Source organism: Schistocerca cancellata, chromosome 8 (assembly GCF_023864275.1).
Source record: "Schistocerca cancellata isolate TAMUIC-IGC-003103 chromosome 8, iqSchCanc2.1, whole genome shotgun sequence".
NCBI lineage: Eukaryota > Metazoa > Arthropoda > Insecta > Orthoptera > Acrididae > Schistocerca > Schistocerca cancellata.
This window is the reverse complement of record NC_064633.1, coordinates 75,968,555-75,990,980: the sequence shown is the minus strand read 5'-3', so window position 1 is coordinate 75,990,980 and position 22,426 is coordinate 75,968,555. Positions and strand designations below refer to the sequence as shown.

The following is a 22,426-nucleotide window of genomic DNA, read 5'->3' as shown; positions in this document are numbered from 1 at the left end:
GGTGTTGGCTCTCTCTGTTAGTTTTTGACAGTGTTCCTGTGAGACTGTCTCAACAATGACTGTGTTGGCAGTTGTTCTGAGAGAGTTAATTCGCTGATCTGGCTGGTTAATGCGTCCCTGACTGTTTTGGAGCGCCTGTACCATGTCGACTTAATGAAGACAATGGTTGCCCTTTAAACTTTTGCCTTTTGGATCTTTGGATCTTTACTGATTACTGCTGCATGGAGGTTTTGGAGATTAAGCCACGAAGCAGTTTCCTTCACCTTCCTCGTATTTTCCTCCTGTAACTGCGTGATTTTGTGTTTCAGCGCACCAGTCTGCACGTATTTCGCTCTGCCATCGGTCTCTGCAGTCTTGAATTTTCCTCTCTTAAGGCATCAGTTTTCCCTTCCAACCAGGTGAGTTCAATTGCAAATGGATAGAGATTCTGCTTGACCAATGAGACAAGCCTTGCTGTAATTCTACTGCAAACTCACTTAATATGTCCTCGATTGCAGCAGTTTTGTCCCTAGACGGCCTTGGCACGAATTCCTCTTCCTGTGGATCCATATCAGATGTCACGGGCGATGAAGCTCTGGCAGGCCCTGGTTCGCCGTTTGTATTAGCGTTGTGTTTTGCTCCCCATTACTGCGGCAGTCGGATAGAGAGATTTGCACCAGGCAGCCGAACAACCCCAGTTGGGTCTTCCGGCCAACTTTTTCTTTTTTAATTCATTGGCTTTCGACACATTCTCATACATCATACAGCAAGCACAGGAAACGTTATATAACGGTTGGTTTGTACAGTTCGTGGTAGGCATTAACTTACGTGGTATCCAGGTACGATGTAACAGTGGATTAACAAAAGACTGATTCGAAATAAAATAAGATTTATAATCAGAGTATACGAAAACGAGTAAACTGAAGGAAATGGAACACAGAGTACATAGTGATAATATGCTATAAAAATCCTACCGGTAACACAACAAGAAACGATAAATCGCCGTTGGTACACATTTGGGATATTCTCATTTCAGCCCAGTTGTACGTCCTGTGAGAATTGTTTCAGAAGCTGCGGATGGAGAACTGAATAATTGTGCCGGTCTACAGGTACCATCTAGATGGAACAGGAGAACAGTTTACAAGAACCAGAGTTATGTGTTACAGCTACGGATATAGATACACCAGTATTCAGACACGTACACATCCGGCCAGTAACACCACACATACGTTTCATTATTTTTCTTCTTCTTTTCGTGTAACCCGTCTGCTACACTATGTCTAGTGACGAGGAAACTGTATTGATATGATTAATGCTCAAAAATTTAAGCACACAAAGAGAGAGGCGAAGTCGTTGGTGGACGAAAACAGAGTGTGATCGTTGCTTATTCGAGTCTCGTGGCATGTTTTATTGCTGTTATTCTATAACATCTTTCGACAATGGACATAAAAAACTCATAGTGGCATATCAATCCATTGTGCTTAAAGAACTTCACCCAACAGATCATTAAATAACATTAATGATGAAAGAATCCATCATCATCAGGCAGGAGGGTAATTATCAAGACGAGATGAGCCTTACAAACTGATTAATGATCTCGCAAAACAATCGTCATCACTTACATCTGGAACCTCTGCTTGATGTGAAAACAGGAGTGTTGTGTGCAGTCAGTACAACACCAATTACTCAACCGAGCTTTCTCCCCAAACCATACCTTCTTTTACTCGAACCTTTTTTGCCAGAGCGTCTGTGCTAGTATTTCGGGTATATCAGTGATAGGAATTATCCGCATAAAACAGTCGCATAGTATGCATTCTCCTACAGGAAATAACCGTAGGTATTTTCATCTAGTTCGGCTAAAGCTGAAACGTCACCTGTCAAAGTTCGATCTACCAACGAAAACAACCTCCTGCGGAACGAATGTGCAAAGAAGCACTGAAAGATCTGTACTGGCAGACGCTCGAAGACAGACGCATACTATCTAGAGGACGCCTAGCAGAAGGTTTGTAGAACCAACTTTAAATGAGGAAGAACATCGTGATTGCCACCAAGAGCTGCTGACAAAATTTCTTTGTTTAACAAACAGTTTCGGTCCACGGACCATCATCAGGGTCATAAAAGCGTTTACAACGTCACATTAGGCGACATAAAACCGTTGGCGTCAGATTGTAAAATCTATGAATTCGTCTCTGTCGTCACATAGTAATACAAATTACACCCTAAATCCTAAATGTACCAGACGTGTACTCATTCATGCTACTGAGTACGTAGAACTCTGCTCGGTTCCTACCGTTAAAGCTTGTACGGCTCCATCTCGCTTTGCTCACTTGTTGATAATTGCCTTCTGCTTGAGGATGACGCATTGTTTCATCACTAGTATTACTTAATGACCTGATGGGTGAAGTTCATTAAGCACAATGGATTGACGTGCCACTACTAGTGTTACTGAATAATAATAATTTAATCATAGTAATAGAATCATGGCACGTGATCGGAATAAAACTTCGTGAATGCTTCAGTTTCGGATGACATTTCCTACGTGAGAGGTGCTTTTCAGTATTCTTCCGACACGCGACCTCAAAGTTCAGCACACTACTTGGTTTTCTAGCAACCGACCACATATGGACACTCCACTCAAAAAACAAGCAGCCGTAAAACAGTTAAGCCCAGAGACGCATAATTGCACATTGGCGCACCTCGCAGAGGTTGTAGTTGTTCTCGTATTGATCGAGGCGCAGCAACGGTCACCTGACAACCTAAGTGCAGTCACTAATTTTTTTTTTTAAGGAACGTGCCATTTTTGTGTCAGATCAACAGATCTGCCCGAGACAAATGCTTTGACGTAACTGTTTGCGGGCCTGACAGGGATTGCGGAGCAAAACTACATTGTGCTGCTTCTGTGACCATTTGAATGGTGCGCCGTCCAGATAGGTACGAGAGGCCATCCGATGCACGATGTTACCCCACTTTCACTATTCTAGACTTCCGAGAGGCGTGACATTCAAAGAGCTGCAACTACAGAATAAAAATCCTCCTATTCAGTATGACTGTGCTCCATAAGTACTTACCATGCTATAAAAGAGCTTCGTCACTAAATTTGCCATATATATTTGCTATTCTGTAGCTAAAAATACCATAGCTGCATTAAAATTAGAAAAGCTTAATTCTTGTATGCATTACTGTGTTCTCAAGCAGCAATAAAAGCACAAGGCATTATGTTCCACCGAGTAATTTAGGACTATTTTCGCATTCTGATAGAAGTATACGACATATACAAACGGTAGTGAAACGAAGTTAAACACACACACACACACACACACACACACACACACACACACAAGTGCTTCCCTGTCGCATGTCATTCAGAAAACAGGACAGTGTATGTAGCTAGTAACTGAATGGACAGTGTATGTAGCTCGTAACTGAATGGCCTGACGAATACTGGAAATGGCTTCTCGAGCTAACAGTCTGTGCTTGACGAGGAAATCGGACTCATACGTAAAATTATCTGCAGTTATGAGTCCCTACTATCACAGAACAATCAACGCTGCCTCAAGAAATAGGATTCATTACCCAAAAAATAGGATTCATCATCAAGTTCACAACCTCTGTGAACTCATATATCATTCGACAAGCATTTAATTTATGTGGCTGCAAACTGTGAATTTCTACATTTTTGTACTAGGAGACAATAAATGTGACAATCCATTTATCTTTCAAAAACTCCAGTAGGGTTGAAGGTCTCATAATTTACAGTTGCTGTCACCAGATGGTACCTAACAAATTTTAATATTATTTTTGAAGGACAAATATATTTTGGTACCAAAGGCTGTTCAATGATGTAGAACAAATGGAAGTTTCAACTCAGTATATATTTGGCCTTAGTACGCTATTAGTTAGACTTCGTCAAGCAAATCTGTAGATAGGTGTTTTCTTTTCGTTAAGGAAGTGGTGTTGGATCACACGAGAGGCAACACATCCTAACTAGCAGTACACGTTAAGATTGCTTCGAACGTCTAATGTGGAAATAATTAATACCAAGCTGATGATTTAGCAGAACCAGAGTAAAGTCATAGTCGCACGGTAGCCAACAGCTGTTGTACCAAAACGCGTAAAAATTCAGATGCTCTTATGCGGATGCATAAAAAATGCGATTTCGTCAAGATCATGAATAATTGAATGGCATTATAGGCACATCTACACTTATCTCGATACGTATTTCGAAAGCTATATAGGGTGGTCCATCGATAGTGACCGGGCCAAATATCTCACGAAATAATCGTCAAACGAAAAAACTACAAAGAACGAAACTTGTCTATCTTGAAAGAGGAAACCAGATAGCGCTATGGTTGGCCCGCTAGCTGGCGCTGCCACAGGTCAAAAGGATATCAACTGCATTTTTTAAAATAGAAACCCCCATTTTTTATTAAATATTCGGGTAGTACGTAAAGATATGTGAATGTTTTAGTTGGACCACTTTTCTCGCTTTGTAATAGATGGCGCTGTAATAGTCACAAACGTACAAGTACGTGGTATCACGTAACATTCTGCCAGTGCGGACGGTATTTGCTTCGTGATAGATTACCCGTGTTAAAATTGACCGTTTACCAATTGCGGAAAAGGTCGCTATCGTGTTGATGTATGGCTGTTGTGATCAAAACGCCCAACGGGCGTGTGCTATGTTTGCTGCTCGGTATCCTGGACGACATCATCCAAGTGTCCGGACCGTTCGCCGGATAGTTAAGTTATTTAAGGAAAATGGAGCTGTTTAGCCACATGTGAAACGTCAACCACGACCTGCAACAAATGCTAATGCCCAAGCAGGTGTTTTAGCTGGTGTCGAGGCTAATCCGCACATCAGTTGCAGAGAAATAGAGCGAGAATCGGGAATCTCAAAAACGTCGGTGTTGAAAATGTTACATCAACATCGATTGCACCCGTACCACATTTCTATGCACCAGGAATTGCATGGCGACGACTTTGAACGTCGTGTACAGTTCTGCCACTGGGCACAAGAGAAATTACGGGACGATGACAGATTTTTTTCACGCGTTCTATTTAGCGACGAAGCGTCATCCATCAACAGCGGTAACGTAAACTGGCACAATATGCACTATTGGGCAACGGAAAATCCACGATGGCTGCGACAAGTGGAACATCAGCGACCTTGGCGGGTTAGTGTATGGTGCGGCATTATGGGAGGAAGGATAATTGGCCCCCATTTTATCGATGGCAATCTAAATGGTGCAATGTATGCTGATTTCCTGCTTAATGTTCTACCGATGTTACTACAATGTGTTTCACCGCATGACAGAATGGCGATGTCCGGCACATAGCTCGCGTGCGGTTGAAACGGTATTGAATAGCATATTTCATGACAGGCGGATTGATCGTCGAAGCACGTTCACCGGATCTGACGTCCCCGGATTCCTTTCTGTGGGGAAAGCTGAGGGATATTTGCTATCGTGATCCACCGACAACGCCTGACAACATGCGTCAGCGCATTGTCAATGCATGTGCGAACGTTACGGAAGGCGAACTACTCGCTGTTTAGAGGAATGTCGTTACGCGTATTGCCAAATGCATTAAGGTTGACGGACATCATTTTGAGCATTTACTGCATTAATGTAGTATTTACAGGTAATCACCTGTACATACATGTTGTACATTAGCGAAGCAAAATGTAAGTGGAGTCCACTGTGTAATTTAGCGAACAACGACAGTAGACTGCTTTCCTTCGGGCATGTACAACAGACTAGAAAATTTCTGAAATAACGATATTTCCACCATGGACTGTAACCGTTGTTTATATTCAACCACCGGCCAGTTCCCTCTGTTATGCCGTTGTCGCGCGGTAGTCGACGAGCGCGAGTACAGACCACGGAGATGTCTGCCTGCCGGTACAGCCCGGCAAACGTAAAACACGTTGCAGGCAGACTGGTGCAAAAATTAGCGTAAAAACAGTTGAAAATCTGCAGCAGGAACGAAAATACAGCTCTGCGTGAGTGAGCTGTAATGAAATAAAGTATCCATGTACCAGCAGTGGTGACACCGATAGTAATATTAGCAACTGGGTGTGCGCTGAGGTGTTGTTCTCGTTCGTGTCAAAAAAGGCTCTTTGCTTTTGAAGTCTCGAACATGGCAGCAATCAGCAACCGTAGCATTATGGATACAATGGGAAACGTTCAGCCAACTAGTTGCATGTTAAAAATTTATTCGAACCTTTACCTAAGTTTATGCGGATATACACTTGTCTTCCCCAGAAACAGTATTAATCGTTATATACTGTGCGAAAAGACAAACGAAGTCATAGGGCTTAGTTACCAGTAAAATGAATCATATAAATGCTATGCCACAGATTGGTCAATGGCTGACTATAAACAATGATTATAATCGATGGCGGAAATGATATCACTTCAAAAATTTTTTTACCGTTATTGGACGAAATATGTACATAATGTGCACCAAAATATTCGCCGGAAACTCGTCCATTATCTCACACACCTTTTCTGAATTTACTTTGCAGTTCTAGTATTTACGACCAAAAGTGGGTAAAAATTTGTGTACTAATTTTGCTCATTACTTTGTCAAAAGTTTTATGTTTGTCCACTGTATGCAAGTGGACAGATAGCTCGGTGGCATGACCTCAAGCGAGTCAACTACCTCATGACAACAGCATAACAGACGAAATAATTGCAGTCGATGGCGAAAATGTTGTCCCTTCGGTACCAGCATAAATGACATTTGCCTTCACAGCGGAAATGCATTGTAGAGAGGAGGCGCCGTGTACCTGTGGCAGGATGAGCAGCAGCAGCAGCAGAGAGAGCGACGCGAGGGTGGTGCTAGCGGCCACCATGGTGCGGGCGTGCCATGGCAGGAGCAACCAGGGGCAGAGGCGGCGGCGGCGGCGGCTGCGGCTGCGGCGGAGGCGGAGGCGCGCTGCGGACTGCACGGCCGCCTCGCACGCCGCCTCTCGCCACCCCTCCCCCTCCCCCTCTCCCTGCCCCCCCCCCCCACACCCCTGGTCACGTGCCGCGCCCCTCGACCTGCTATTGTCACCTGTTGCTCCTACACCGACGCATTTGGGACAGGTATCTCCGACAGACTCTCGGGGCTTGCAAGCCGCCTCCACCTCGCTTGCGCCTCAATGAATACAACACGCTTACGGTTAACTAAGATTACTCGGGGCCGACACTGCACGAATAAACGGGAACTCTAGATAATCCGGCCGGCCGGTGTGGCCGAGCGGTTCTAGGCGCTTCAGTCTGTAACCGCGCGACCGCTACGGTCGCACGTTCGAATCCTGCCTCGGGCATGGATGTGTGTGATGTCCTTAGGTTAGTTAGGTTCAAGTAGTTCTAAGTTCTAGGGGATGATGACCTCAGAAGTTACGTCCCATAGTGCTCAGAGCCATTTTTTTTTCTAGATAATCCCAAATTGGCGCGCACTTCAGTCCGAGAGGCTAAAGTTCGCTTGGCCATACCCTTTCTGTACTGTCTATAGTAAGTTCCGGGAGACAATTGTTCTACTCGAAGAGATAAGAATATACGTGCATAAGAGCATATCACGACGTCATCTTCTCCACGAATAGACGAGTTATCCAAAGCAGCTTTTCTACAGAATTTCGCTCACCTCCTTTCCAATCTGAAACGTAAATAAGCTCTACTCCCTTTGACAGTAACAATATGCCGATACTAACTCAATTAACCTAACATGTTCTTTTAACGCCCACTCTCGCAACATTTACCTATGTGCAATTGTTTCTTATCATTTATTTTGTTCCATTAGTAAACCACAATATACACGTAACATAAATGTCAATAACGTTTTTTTACACTTTTCGTTACTTGTTTATTTTAAACCTTACCAATGTTCATTCACCTTAAACGGTATGTAATGAAACGTTTGTACACTGTAAATTTTATGCTGTCACAGCATGTACAGAATTATCATAAGATCCCTCGTAGCAAAATTCTTTGGCACTATTTTATGTGTGACATGTTGTTGTTGTTATGGTCTTCAGTCCAGAGATTGGTTTGATGCAGCTCTCCATGCTACTTTATCCTGTGCAAGCTTCTTCATCTCCGAGTAACTACTGCAACTTACATCCTTCTGAATCTGCTTAGTGTATTTATCTCTACGATTTTTACCCTCCACGCTGCCCTCCAATACTAAATTGGTGATCCCTTGATACATCAGAACGTGTCCTACCAATCGATCCCCTCTCCTAGTCAAGCTGTGCCACAAATTCCTCTTCTACATCTACATCCATACTCCTCAAGCCAAACAAGTGGATCATTCTTCTTAAATAAGGGGCACATAGTTGCAGTTTTCAAATTTGCAGGAATGGTTTCTGTCTCCCAAACTGGCCGGCCGCGGTGGTCTAGCGGTTCTAGGCGCTCAGTCCGGAGCCGCGCGACTGCTACGGTCGCAGGTTCGTATCCTGCTTCGGGCATGGATGTGTATGATGTCCTTAGTTAGGTTTCAGTAGTTCTAAGTTCTAGGGGACTGATGACCATAGATGTTAAGTCTCATAGTGCTCAGAGCCATTTGAACCATTCTCCCAAATTGTTTCTATTAAAGCCTGTATTTCTAATTCCAGTTGTGGATCTTCATTCTTTAATAAGCGTATATCTTGTCCTCGCCACACGCCTTGTTACTCTTTAATTTCTTTTTTGCTTGCTGTATTTCATTTACTGATGGGGTAGTAACTGTATCAGCTGTATCAATTGTATGAGGTTCTTCCAATTTAAAGTAAGAGTGTGGGTCATTGCAGTTGAGAAGTTGTGAAAAGTATGTCTTCCATCTTTTTTGTATGTCACTTTTGTTGGTCAATATTTTTCTATACTGATCCTTTGTAAACTGTTCCCTTTTATTGAATATTTTTATATTTCGATACATCTGCCTTGTCCTGTGATGTTGGAAATGATTCTCTGCTTCTCTCATCATATTGTTATAGTGTTCCCTTTTCTCTTGTCTTAGGGTTCTTTGTGTTCCTTGGTGGAGTTTATAGTATCTTTCCTTCAATGTCATATTGTCCCCTTCTTTAATCCATTCATTCCTTTGCCTTTTCTTAATCTAAGATAAGTAGTAGGGTCAGTATTGTCTCGCGTGTTCCAACATTTCGACGGAATCCAAACTGACCTTCCCCGAGGTCGGTTTCCACCAGTTTTTCCATTCGTCAGTACAGAGTTCGTGTCAGTATTTTGCAGCCGTGATTTATTAAACTGATAGTTCGGTAATTTTCACATCTGCCAATAGCTGCTTCCTTTGGGGTTGGAATTATTATATTCTTCTCGAAGTCTGAGGGTATTTCGCCTGTCTCATACATCTTGCTCACCAGATGGTAGAGTTTTGGCTCTCCCAAGGCTATCAGTAGTTCTAGTGGAATGTTGTCTATTCCCGGGGCCTTATTTCGACATGTGTGACATAGCCATCTTTATATTGTACAAACGATTTGGTGTGTGTGTATGTTTGTGTGTGTAATGATTTACATGAAGTGCATTTTTTTTATCAAAAAAGTGTTTAAATGCTGGCGTACGCCTTCGCCAGCACACCCGTCGGCACTAGGAAACACTGTACAGCAGGCGCTGAACTAGACGCGCGTGTGACAAGAGAATGAAGACACGCCCCCTGGGCAGCGTCAGCGTCCACACAGGCCGAGCTGTCTCAGTGTCACTACCTGAGTACCTCAGTACGTCGCAGCGGGACTCAGTTCACATTGCACCTCAGTACGTCCCACTGTGCTCAAGTCTTACTCAGTGGTAGTCGTCGCCTCGCACCTTAGCTAGTTAGTCATTGTATACGGTTGTGATACGGACACGGACAAGATGCAAGAATTAGCACATGTCATTTGAATGCTGCTAACCACAGAACTTCAGATTGGACACCACTGAAGTTAAGTACTCGTGTGGTTTCTGTAATAAAGTGTATTTTAACCACGTGTGCATTTTGCGTTGTAGTGAGAGGAAACCGGCCACCCACCTATCATACCATCCTTTCCACATCCAGCCAGGAACCACAGAACGCTACAAGAGGGCACAGCCACAATATTTTATATAGTTTTTAGCACTTCGTGAACATTAGCAGTCAACCGTATAACATCATGACGTAGTAGATTGGACGTACGTAACCTAAAACTAATACAATACTACGTTAGAGATCTGTTTACATTGTTTTAATTCCTTGTTAGGTACGGTTTCTCACTTGTCTTTTTGCTGTTGTGCACTATTACCCCAAGGCATTTTCGCCATACAGGAGAAAAACAGCAGAGAATCAGTATAAACAACAAAAAAATGTAGTTCTCAAGTCTGAAGATGAATCTGTCGGATGGAAAGGGAAATGAGCGTTTGGCGTCATTGGCCGGGAGGCCCATCGCAGGGCAGGTCCGACCGCCTTCGTGAAGGTCTTATTACATTCGACGCCACATTGGGCGACTTGCGCGCCGAATGAGGATAAAATGGTGATGAAGACAGCGCAACACCCAGTCCCTGAGCGGAGAAAATCCCCGACCCACCCGGGAATCGAACCCTGGCCCGTAGGACGGCAATCCATCACGCTGACCACTTTTTTTTCACGAATGTAAAGGAACAGTGATACAGGGATGTTGTTTTTATTTATTTATTTATTTATTTTCCATAAAGATCACTCTGTTAAAAGGAACATGTAGATTATTTCATGGTATAGTATGTGCATTACATATGGAGCGGTGAGAGAAGCGTCAAATGTGCACACCGACTGCACCCGGCACATCCCAACTGCGTGGGGGGTCGAGGAAGACTGCGTGAAGATAGCTGGCAAAGGTTTTCCCATAGTGTGACCATCTATGAACCTCATTGTGGGCTTGCTGCAAGAAATACCAAAAGTGGAGTCGCGACTTGGCAGCATCCCCATAGAGGTACGCGATCGTCCAACCTTTGACCCAGATGATCGAGTGTGATTTAGTCGCCGGAAAGTAGTCACTCTCCGGATATAAGAAGGAAGCAGGTGTGTAATATGTTGCGGGGTCACACGGAGGTAGCAAGCCACCATCTGTCTTCCTAGGAGCCATACGTCCTCCACCGCGATACAAGTTAAGCGGTGATGGTCGTCATCCACTTGGCGACATTTCGGGCATAGTGGAGTGTCCACTAGTCCAATTGCATAGAGTCGTTCGTTGGTGTTGAACTTGCCACAGGTGACAGAGAACCACAGTGCCCGAACGAAGGTAGGAAGGAATTTTTGGTGCACATGTCTCCAAATCTTCGGCCAATGCAACTTGGGGTGTTTGAGTTGAATGACATTACGACTTATCCGTCGTTGCAGCCAAACATAAAAATCCTTCGCGCATGGTGGTCTCGTGCGCGGAAGCTCGTCTCTGACATAACTAAGTTGATAAATGTTGATACATGCGCAAAATGTGGCGTAATGTTGCCCACCGCTACCGGAGGTGTGAGGGACGCTGGAACTAGGAGATCCAGGAGGCGGGATGTAAGGGAATCACGCCCGCTACGCCATTGCTTGTACATCGTGGCTAGAAGGAGCGCCGTCGCTCGGCAGTGAACATTCGTAAGTCCGAGTCCCCCCTTGTCCGTAGGGAGCGTGAGCGTTGTGTATCGCACTTTGAGGGGCGATCCAATCATCACAAAATAGCCTAGTGCTGATTGAAGTCGACGTCCGAGCGTGAGTGGTAGGGGCAGGATCTGCGAAATATGCACCATTCGAGAAACCACATAAGTGTTCAGATATTCGACTCGCTGCAAAGAATCGAGGCGCCGTAGGAGATGTTGTCGGACCATGGTACGTGTTGTCTGTAAAATACGTCGGTAGTTAACTGCCGCAGTATGTTTTACAGATGAGGTAAAGTCTATGCCGAGATAGCGGAATCGTTGCACACAAGGAAACGGACTGATTTCTTCTGGCGTAAGGCCCCTTCCAACCGGCATTGCTGCCGATTTGTTCATGTTCACTGCACTACCCGCCGTCACACTGTGGTCCAACAACAGTTCAAGGACCGTCTTCACCTCTTCTTCAGAACGAACGAGCAGCAGGAGGTCGTCCGCATAGGCACGACATTTGAAGGTGTAGCCCCGCAGTTCCATCTCAGAAAGAGAATTTGTTAGCCTCCCAATTAATGGTTCCAACGCTATCGCGAACAGCAGCATCGAAAGAGGGCAGCCCTGGCGAATGGATCGTCGAATTTGAATGGGTCCTGCTATACGCCCATTAACCTGTACCAAGGATTGTGCGCCCCCATAAATCCTTCTAATGAGACCAGTAAAACGGTCTGGAAATCCCATTTGTTCCAGTACAGCGTACAGATAGTTGTGGCGCACCTTATCAAAAGCACTGTCAAAATCAACCGTCACCATCGCCGCTTTAAGCCGGCACTCCTCCGCCAGCGCTATCACATCACGGCATTCGCCAGTGGCTGTTTGCACATTCACCGATCCACCCGGTGTCGTCTGTTCTGGAGAGAGAACGCTACGAATTAACATACGACATCGGGACGCTAGCAACCGTGCAAAGATCTTATAGTCGGCATTAAGCAGGGTGATGGGGCGATAATGTGTGACCGTAATTCCTGGCTTCGGTTTATGTACTGGCACCAAGAGGCCTTCCATAAAAGCCGATGGAATAGGCGCATCGGAATTTAACATCTCGTTGTACATTTCCGTCCATCGCGGTGCCATTTCGTTGCGAAATTCTCGATAAAATTCAGCAGGAAGTCCATCAATGCCTGGGGACCGGTTCAACGCACCCTTTGCGATCGCATCACGTACTTCCTCACAGCTAATGGCTTCCAGTAAGGTTCCCGCGGCTTCCACCGTCAGTGTACGGGAGACGTACGTGGCTATACGTTCGAGGTCATCGACAGGGGCTGCTTCTTCCCGATAGATGTGTTGGTAATGGTCGACGAATGCAGAGACAACGTCCGCTTGACACGTCACTCTCCGGTCTTCGCGGGTAATTAATTCCCGTACCAAAACGCGTCGTCGGTGCTTTCGTTCATTCACGACGCGGTGCATGGAAGGAATCTCGTGCATTATCGTATCGTGACATCTGGCGCGCACCATGGTTCCCTGAAGATGTTTCCGAGCTAAAGCCACTAGTTTAGCTTTTATCCTTTTGCGTTCGATCCAGACGTCCTGTCCCGGCGGACCATCGTCCAGGTCGCGCAGCGCTGCAAAATAAAAGTCGGTCGTACGGCGGCGCCATTCTGCCATCTCCCTGCTATATGAGATGAACGTACGGCGAAGCGCCGGTTTAGCACAAGTCAGCCACCAATCAAGCTTCGTCGCATACCTTCCAACCCTTCGCTCGCACATCGTCCATGTCTCAAGGATCCGGTGACGGCATTCAGGATCATGTAGATGTTCAATGTTTAATTTCCACGGGGCCTTACTGTTCCACACCTCTCTACGGGGAAGAAGCACCGTACAGATGTAAGCGCTGTGATCGGAAAATGCCAATGGCCAGCGTTCCGCGTCCTGGACATCATTTGCATGAGCGCGTGAGATATAAATGCGATCTAACCTGCTCGCCGAATGACTTGTCACATAGGTGTATCCCGGTGCATCTCCATGTCGTAATTCCCACGTGTCACTAAGTACAAGGTCGTTGACAACGATTCGCAACTCTTGGCTGATGTTTGCTTGCGGCCATTGGTCTTTCGGGCTGAGAACACAGCTGAAATCTCCACCAATTATTACACATTCATAACGTCCATGGAAAAGTGGGGCAATGTCTTCTGCATAAAATCGCGCCCTTTCCCGCCGCCGATTGTTTCCCGACGGGGCATATAGATTGATGATGCGTGTCCCAAACGTCGTGAAAGCCATTCCCCTAGCCGAGGGAAGGTAACACACGTTTTCCACTGGGAAGCCATCGCGCACGTAAACTGCCACCCAACTCCCATTGTGATCTACATGTGACGAATAGGATTGGTAGCCTGCGATGTATGGGAGTGCAGCTATGTGGACTTCCTGCAGCAAAGCAATATCCACATCAGATGCCCAAATCGTTTCCTTCAGTAGGTGTATTTTGGCCGGTGAACGCACGTCATTGATATTTAATGTCGCAATACGGTTCGCATGGCGTTGAATCCCACTCTGCCGATGCGCAACACCATCTCCCTGCATCGGCGCTGGGGACTGAGTTATAAGACGTTCTCTCGCCCCTCTCCCTTCACCTTCAGCAATTATTAGGCCGTCTTCGTGAGTGCCGGCTGCCTCTGTGTGACGTCCGGCGCCTCCTCAGTATCGTCCTACCACATCTTTGCAGGCGGTAATATATTCGTGTCCATTGCCACAGCATCTGCTTTGGGAGAGCCAATTGGTTGTGATTCCTCTTCAGCATCACCACGTCCCGGTACCGTCAATGTGACAGACCGCTGCGGGTCTGATCGAACAGTTTCCATTGCCTCATCCTGTTTCGTAGAGGCTGTTGTGTCGTCTTGGTCCACAGGCACATCGTCGTCGGGGCAAGGGGAGTCATCCCTAGGAGATGTCGTGCGACGACGCCGTTTCCTCCTTTTCGGGGAACGTTGTTTGCGTGATCTTCCTTCCGTGTCCTCAGATTGTAGGGAATCACGGCTGCCCGACAGAAAAGCATCCGTAGGAACAGGAAGTGTTTCGAGTCCCATCGTTGTACTTGGCGGGAGTTCGGTCGAAACTGATGTTGTCGTCACAGAGTGCGTTCCAGACGGTACAGCATCCGTAGTGGCTAGAACTGCTTCATGTACTATCGGTGTGCTTGGTGGGAGTTCGGTCTCATCGGATGTTGGCGCCGTAGATTGTATGCTCGATGGAGCAGCAACCTCTGTCATCCCGACGTCTGCTACAAGGTTTCGGAGAGTGCCATCTTCCACCAGGGCTGTGTCTTTTCGGTCATCAGCGGACGCAGTGAGGGCTTTGGAATAGGTGATCGGAAGTACTGTCATCGCCGGCGACGGCTCCCGCACATCTGAAGGCAGTTGCGTAATCCGCCGTTGCATACAGTTCGACCTGAGGTGTCCCTCCTGGCCACAGCCAGAACATGTACGTGGTTGACCATCGTAAATCACCACCGCCCGACAACCACCAATTGTCAGATAGGACGGTACATGCTTCTGAAGATCAATAGTGATCTGTCGCACTCCGTTAAGAACTGGGTACGTGGCGAATTGTGTCCAGCGTTCTGCTGTGTGACCATGTACCGTGCCGTATGGCTTAAAAGCCTCGATAACTTCGTCAGTCGGGAGCTCAAAAGGCAGCTCAAAAACACGTATTGACCGTACACCCAGACCAGCATGTTCTACAGTTACCGTGCCGACATTCCCGTCACTATGGCAAAATCGGAGACCTGCTTTTGTCGCCTGTAGAATTCTCTCACACGCCGCGTCATTTACCATCTTAACATACACCGTGGGACTAACGATGGACAGATGAATTCCGACAATATCGTTTGGCGGTATCTTGACGTCCTCTCGAATGAATCGTTCCACTGCTAAAGCCTTTGGTCGTTCGTAGTCTTTGCAGAAAGTGAATCGTAATGTAGTTTTCCTGTACTTGTTCGCCATGATCGTTGTTACTAGCCCGCGCGCAGACTAAGTCCACAAGTAAACAAACACTCGCACACGCCGCACAGGCGGAAGTAGCGGACCTCCGCTTCGCACGGCCGCTAGCGCCGAACTGACCACTCAGCTATCGGGGCGGACGATGCGTCGGATGGAAAACTGATTATGAAAATAAATAGCACTACTGACAGTGGCTGGTCGCTGTTTTCTTCTGTGTAAAAATAGACTTGCATTTAATGCTCAGCTGTGCTCTCAAAATGTCAGTTTTGGACAACATTTTTATGTTCGATGTTACTGAAGTACCTACTCCGAAAGGCATCAGCTGCGTCCTTGGTAGCACTGATAGCAAACCTCCAGATGCCAGTCAGTCAGGTCGGTGCCAAACGCTCTATGTAGACGGAGTATCAACCAAAACACCGATATAGTTTGTGCTATGTGCTGTCATCCAGGACGACGTGCGTAAACGGTGGATAATAAGTACCACATGACCTACGGAGCACAGGAAAAACATAACTGTGAGCGTTTGTCGGGTGGAGCTTCTTCGGAGAAGTCGGTGGATCGTTAGTTCGTCGTACCAAGAGTACCGGATTCGAGTCCTGGCTATCCCAGGTTTTGTACTTCAGCATGTGTGAAACTTTTATATGAGACTGTTCGGAATTTCTAGATATACAGCAGTGCTGCCATATAGCAGTCAGTTATTGTTCTTATCATTACTATTAATACTTCCGCACGTGTTATGCAATTGTTTCTTAAATTTTCTGTTCATATTGCCTGTTTATTTTTTGAAACTACAAACGTACTGTATGTTTTCTACTTTCGGGTAAACAAAACGAAACGGACTACCAATAGAACATTGCTGTAAACTCCGGACAGTCCTTTTACATTTCAGGAACATGCTGCCCATGTGACAGTTGCACCTGTACTGCAGTACAAAAAGTGGCAAGAGTAGGGCTGGAAACCGGGAATCTTTGTACGACAAAGTAACGCTCTGCGAACTTTCCCGAAAGAGCTCTGCGCGACAGATGCTCACACTTATGCTCTACCTGGGCTCCGTAGTGTTAGCTATTACTTATAGTTTACGCAAGTTCTGCTGGACTACAGCGCACAGCACAAACTGTGTCGACGTTTAGTTGATACTCTGTGGATAAACGACGTTTGGTACCTCTCTGAGTGTCTGACATCTGCATGCCTGGGTGTGAGTTTCTCGGTTAGAACAGCAATTGCTTGGATCCTGTAGCAATGTTTAAATCGTGTCATCCTCCTGATGAAGTGTTAAATTTTCCTTTAATCTTCGGAGTTTCATTGAACTCTCTTGCGTTCTCTATTAACATCTACCCTGCTGGAATCATAAGTGCAGTGCTTCATATATTTCCACGTAAGTTGCTCTTCAGGCTGTTACGTGCGGCTTTGTACCTGCTTTGGTTGCAAATTTGACAGTTTTCTCTTTCTTTAAGTCTCTCACTGTTTGTTCGCCTATTTCATAATCATGAGAAAGTTTAACTGAAGATTCACGGCTTTTATAGCTTTTTTTATAACTTCTAATTTCTTTTTTTACCGTTACAACAAATGCTTGCATTTCTCTGTCCTCTTCCTAGAACACCTAAACTGCCAGTAACTTTACATCAGCGAGACATGTGATATGTTAACGCTAATTGTCCATAAACTATGGTATTATTGAGATCTGTAGGAAGTTTGAAAAGTACCTCCATCAATGCATTTCCTAAGCTTTATTTTCCAATCAATACAGATCAAGAATTGTGAAGTGAAGAGACCCAGGAGGAAACCTAAATCATTTTCTTTTAGTATTGGCCTCAAGTAAATTAGAAATTAGCGGCCAGGAAAACACACAGGGCGTTTAATAGGAGTGTGACATATTCCTAAAGGAGGATATTGGTCAGATCTACAAGACAAATTTCTGTACTGTTATGTCCGGAAACCATTACATGTTGAGATAAGGGCCACTGAAGATTCGCGGTTTACAGCCTGCATTTTATTTACAAATAATCCAGGATTCGTGAAGAAGGCATTTTAAACGTATGGGCAGTAATTCTCAGTGACACAATCGTAGGGCCAATCATTTTACGAAACAGATTAATCAGTGTTCTATATTACGTGTGATGATACAATATCGACATGGATGTGTAGATTCTTTCCCCAAGAAACGTCGATATATCAAGATGGTGGTTTGCCCGACGGTATAAAATGTATCGATATTGAAATGGTCATACCATGTGCCGATATTTTTATTTCATTTTATATTCTTTTTCGCAATTTTCGGTAAATAGTTGAAGCTGTTCTTTTGAAATTGTAGTACAACACAATTTTATTTTCACTGTATGTTATATGGTCATTCCATTTTAAATCACTCCCAATGCCTACTACCAGATAATTCATGGTATTAACTGCTTCCAGTTGCTGACCTCCTATATTGTAACTAAATGATAAAGGATCTATCTTTCTATGTATTTGCAGCATATTACACTTGTCTACATTGAGATTCAGTTGCCATTCCCTGCACCATGCGAGTAGGGGGACAAGGGGGCTGCCACCCCATTCTCCATTGTTGCCAAATTTATTCAAGATGGCGGCGATGACGTCATCCAAAATGGCAGCATGTAGACTTGGCAACAGCACATGACGAAATCCAAGATGGCAGATTTTGGCAGGAGAATAGTCCAATTGTACTACGTCCACTAACCTAACCTCAAAAAAAAAATGGTGGAAGTTTGAATTTCGGCGGGGAAAATAGGCTAATTGCGCTATGTCAACTAACCTAAGACTCCAGAAGAAAAAATGGCGGGAAGTTTGAATTCCAACAGGATAATGCATTCAAAAACCGTACTTGTCTTTATTATTATTGATTATCATTCATTAACATTCATTACTATTTATTATTATTTATTATCATTTATTATTATTTATTATTATTGATCTGCCTCCACTCGAAAATTCCCTCCAAATTCAAATTCCAACATGATAATGGCTGCAAAACCTTACTTTTGTTTATTTTCATTATCATTTACTAACATTAATTATCAATTATTAACATTCATTATCATTCATTGTCCTTTATTATCATTCATTATCATTCGCTATCATTTATTATCATTTATAATTATTTACTATCATATATTATTATTTATTACTATTGACCTGCCTCCACTAGAAAATTCGCTCCAAATTCAAATTCCTACACGACCAAAAGTCTCTGCTCGGCCTCCCCCAAACATGACCTCAACACAGTCGCATTCGCACCTATCACGGGAGAAATTGATATCGCCTATGCGTTATAGATTACGCTCCGAGGCAGGCCCGCGCGCGTGCGGTCGGCGGGGAAGGGGATTCCAGAGTCTCCGGCCAAGTTCAGCTTCTGAGCGCTCGTGACAGCCGACACAAGTGAAAGCTTCACTGTTCTTGTCATGTATACCGCCGGCGTCTCAGGTCTGGACCTGCCTCCACGTCTATTGTCAGAATAGCTTATAGCTCGTTGACACACTCGATTAACGCGGCCGGGAAAACATTTACTACTGGCATGCGACCGAGATGGTGACGGAAAACCAATCACTCTGATCTGCGCTGCAGGCGCGTGTAATAATTGAGAACACTCTATTTATTTTTTTCGAACAACTTATTTAACCATACAGTATATCTATCACGCTATCACAAGACACCAATCCCAGATGTGCCCTGGGCCATGTTGCACAGCCCACAGACATGCACCCAATCATAATTTCAGTACACACTATAGCAAACTGCTACTAAATAATACATCACACAGATGTGTAGATACGCTCAGTACTCGTAAACTATCCTAATAACGCATAGCAGAGCCTGCAGACCCGCTATCAAAATAACTCAGCAGATGTGCGCAAGTACCCCCACTCTGCAACCTGCCCACAGGATCGTGAAGTCACCCATCCGTCTGATTTCAGACCTCGCACAGCCCCTGCTCGGCTTCAGCAAGCGTAAGTTGGTGCGGTCAATGCGCTCGTCAGCGGTCAAAGCACACACATCCGTCCGTCCAGGACCGTGACCACCGAAGGCTGGTGAAAGTCAACTTTCTATCAACGTAGCATAATTCCAAAGCGCAGCCTCCATACGCTAGACACATCATAGCAGCACACGTCTTTTCCTCCTATGACACTGTAGCACACGGCGCATTGCTCCTCTCACGACATTACAAGGCCCTTTAACTAAACATCTAAAAACCTTCTCAATATTATTCTTACTTTGCAACATTTTTTAAAAAAAGTAAGATCTAATTTACACCCCCCACCGCACCTAACCTCACACCCGTCCCACCATCAACATACGCAAACGTCCTCAACCCTATCTTGACACTCATATATCACCCCACAAACCTTGCCCATCAATCAATTTACCATTCTCATCCCCTCTTTTCGAATTACAAACGTAGCCTTTATCTAAACAACAATCAACTCATCTTTCTCGCACTTTCAACAGTAAAATTAATTTTACACACACCCAGAAATACCAAACGCAATTAAAGAGTCAAACTTTTATACAGAGCATCAAGCACATACGACAATATTCAAAGCCTGGTCCATATTTACCACCTCCACCTTCAATTAAATATTATTACCATTGCCTTCTCCCCCCCCCCCCCCCCCCATGAACCATAGACCTTCCCATTGGTGGGGAGGCTTGCGTGCCTCAGCGATACAGATAGCCGTACCGTAGGTGCAACCACAACGGAGGGGTATCTGTTGAGAGGCCAGACAAACGTGTGGTTCCTGAAGAGGGGCAGCAGCCTTTTCAGTATTTGCAGGGGCAACAGTCTGGATGATTGGCTGATCTGGCCTTGTAACCCTAACCAATACGGCCTTGCTGTGCTGGTACTGCAAACGGCTGAAAGCAAGGGGAAACTACAGCCGTAATTTTTCCCGAGGGCTTGCATCTTTACTGTATGGTTAAATGATGATGGCGTCCTCTTGGTTAAAATACTCCGGAGGTAAAATAGTCACCATTCGGATCTCCGGGCGGGGACTGCTCAGGAGGACGTAGTTATCAGGGGAACGAAAACTGGCATTCTGCGGATCGGAGCGTCGAATGTCAGATCGCTTAATCCGGCAGGTAGTTTAGAAAATTTAAAAAGGGAAATGGATAGGTTAAAGTTAGATATAGTGGGAATTAGTGAAGTTCGGTGGCAGGAGGAACAAGACTTTTGGTCAGGTGAATGCAGGGTTATAAATACAAAATCAAATAGGGGTAATGAAGGAATAGGTTTAATAATGAATAAGAAGACTGGAGTGCGGGTAAGCTACTACAAACAGCATAGTGAACGTATTATTGTGGCGAAGATAGACAAGAAGCCCACACCTACTACAACAGTACAAGTTTACATGCCAACTAGCTCTGCAGATGATGAAGAAATTGATGAAATGTATGATGAGATAAAAGAAATTATTCAGGTAGTGAAGGGAGACGATAATTTAATAGTCATGGGAGACTGGAATTCGAGACTAGGAAAAGGGAGAGAAGGAAACAAAGTAGGTGAATATGGATTGGGGGAAGAAATGAAAGAGGAAGCTGCCCGGTAGAATTTTGCACAGAGCATAACTTAATCATAGCTAACACTTGGTTCAAGAATCATGAAAGAAGGTTGTATACATGGAAGAACCCTGGAGATTCTAAAAGGTTTCAGATAGATTATATAATGGTAAGACAGAGATTTAGGAACCAGGTTTTAAATTGTAAGACATTTCCATGGGCAGATGTAGATTCTGGCCACAATCTATTGGTTATGAGCTGTAGATTAAAACTGAAGAAACTGCAAAAAGGTGGGAATTTAAGGAGATTGGAAATGGACAAACTGATTAAACCAGAGGTTGTACAGAGTTTCAGGGAGAGCATAAGGGAACAATTGTAACAAATGAGGGAAAGAAGTGCAGTAGAAGAAGAATGGGTAGCTCTGAGGGATGAAGTAGTGAACGCAGCAGAGGATCAAGTAGGTAAAAAGATGAGGGCTAGAAGAAATCCTTGGGTAACAGAAGAAATATTGAATTTAATTGATGAAAGGAGAAAATATAAAAATGCAGTAAATGAAACAGGCACAAAGGAATACAAACGTCTCAAAAATGAGATCGACAGGAAGTGCAAAATGTCTAAGCAGGGATGGCTGGAAGACAAATGTAAGGATGTAGAGGCTTATCTCACTAGGGGTAAGATAGATACTGCCTACAGGAAAATTAAAGAGACCTTTGGAGAAAAGAGAACTACTTGTATGAATATAAAGAGCTCAGATGGAATCTCAATCCTAAACAAAGAAGGGAAAGCAGAAAGGTGGAAGGAGTATATAGAGGGTCTATACAAGGGCGATGTACTTGAGGACAATATTATGGAAATGGAAGAGAATGTAGATGAAGACGAAATGGGAGATACAATACTGCGTGAAGAGTTTGACAGAGCACTGAAAGACCTAAGTTGAAACAAGGCCCCCTTGCGTAGACAACATTCCATTAGAACTACTGACAGCCTTGGGAGAGCCAGGCCTAATAAAACTCTACCATCTGGTGAACAAGATGTATGAGACAGGCGAAATTCCCTCAGACTTCAAGAAGAATGTAGTAATTCCAATTCCAAAGAAAGCAGGTGTTGACAGATGTGAAAATCACCGAACTATCAGTTTAATAAGTCACAGCTGCAAAATACTAACGCGAATTCTTTACAGAAGAATGGAAAAACTGGTAGAAGCTGGCCTCGGGGAAGATCAGTTTGGATTCCGTAGAAATGTTGGAACACGTGAGGCAATACTGACCCTACGACTTATCTTAGAAGCTAGATTAAGGAAAGGCAAACCTACGTTTCTAGCATTTGTAGACTTAGAGAAACCTTTTGACAATGTTGACTGGAATAATCTCTTTCAAATTCTGAAGGTGGCAGGGGTAAAAT

The 22,426-nt window shown here is 44.6% G+C and overlaps 1 protein-coding gene across 1 annotated transcript in view; it reads right to left on the bottom strand.

Annotated features, from left to right (window-relative positions):
* LOC126095366 (uncharacterized) overlaps positions 1–6,907 on the bottom strand; it is a 179,014-nt gene extending 172,107 nt beyond the window's left edge. Inside the window, exon 1 of the mRNA XM_049910172.1 lies at positions 6,770–6,907. Within this exon, the coding sequence (XP_049766129.1) occupies positions 6,770–6,835 (66 nt within the window). The 5' untranslated portion in view covers positions 6,836–6,907. The remainder of the gene's footprint in view (positions 1–6,769) is intronic.
* Positions 6,908–22,426: the final 15,519 nt, after the last annotated feature.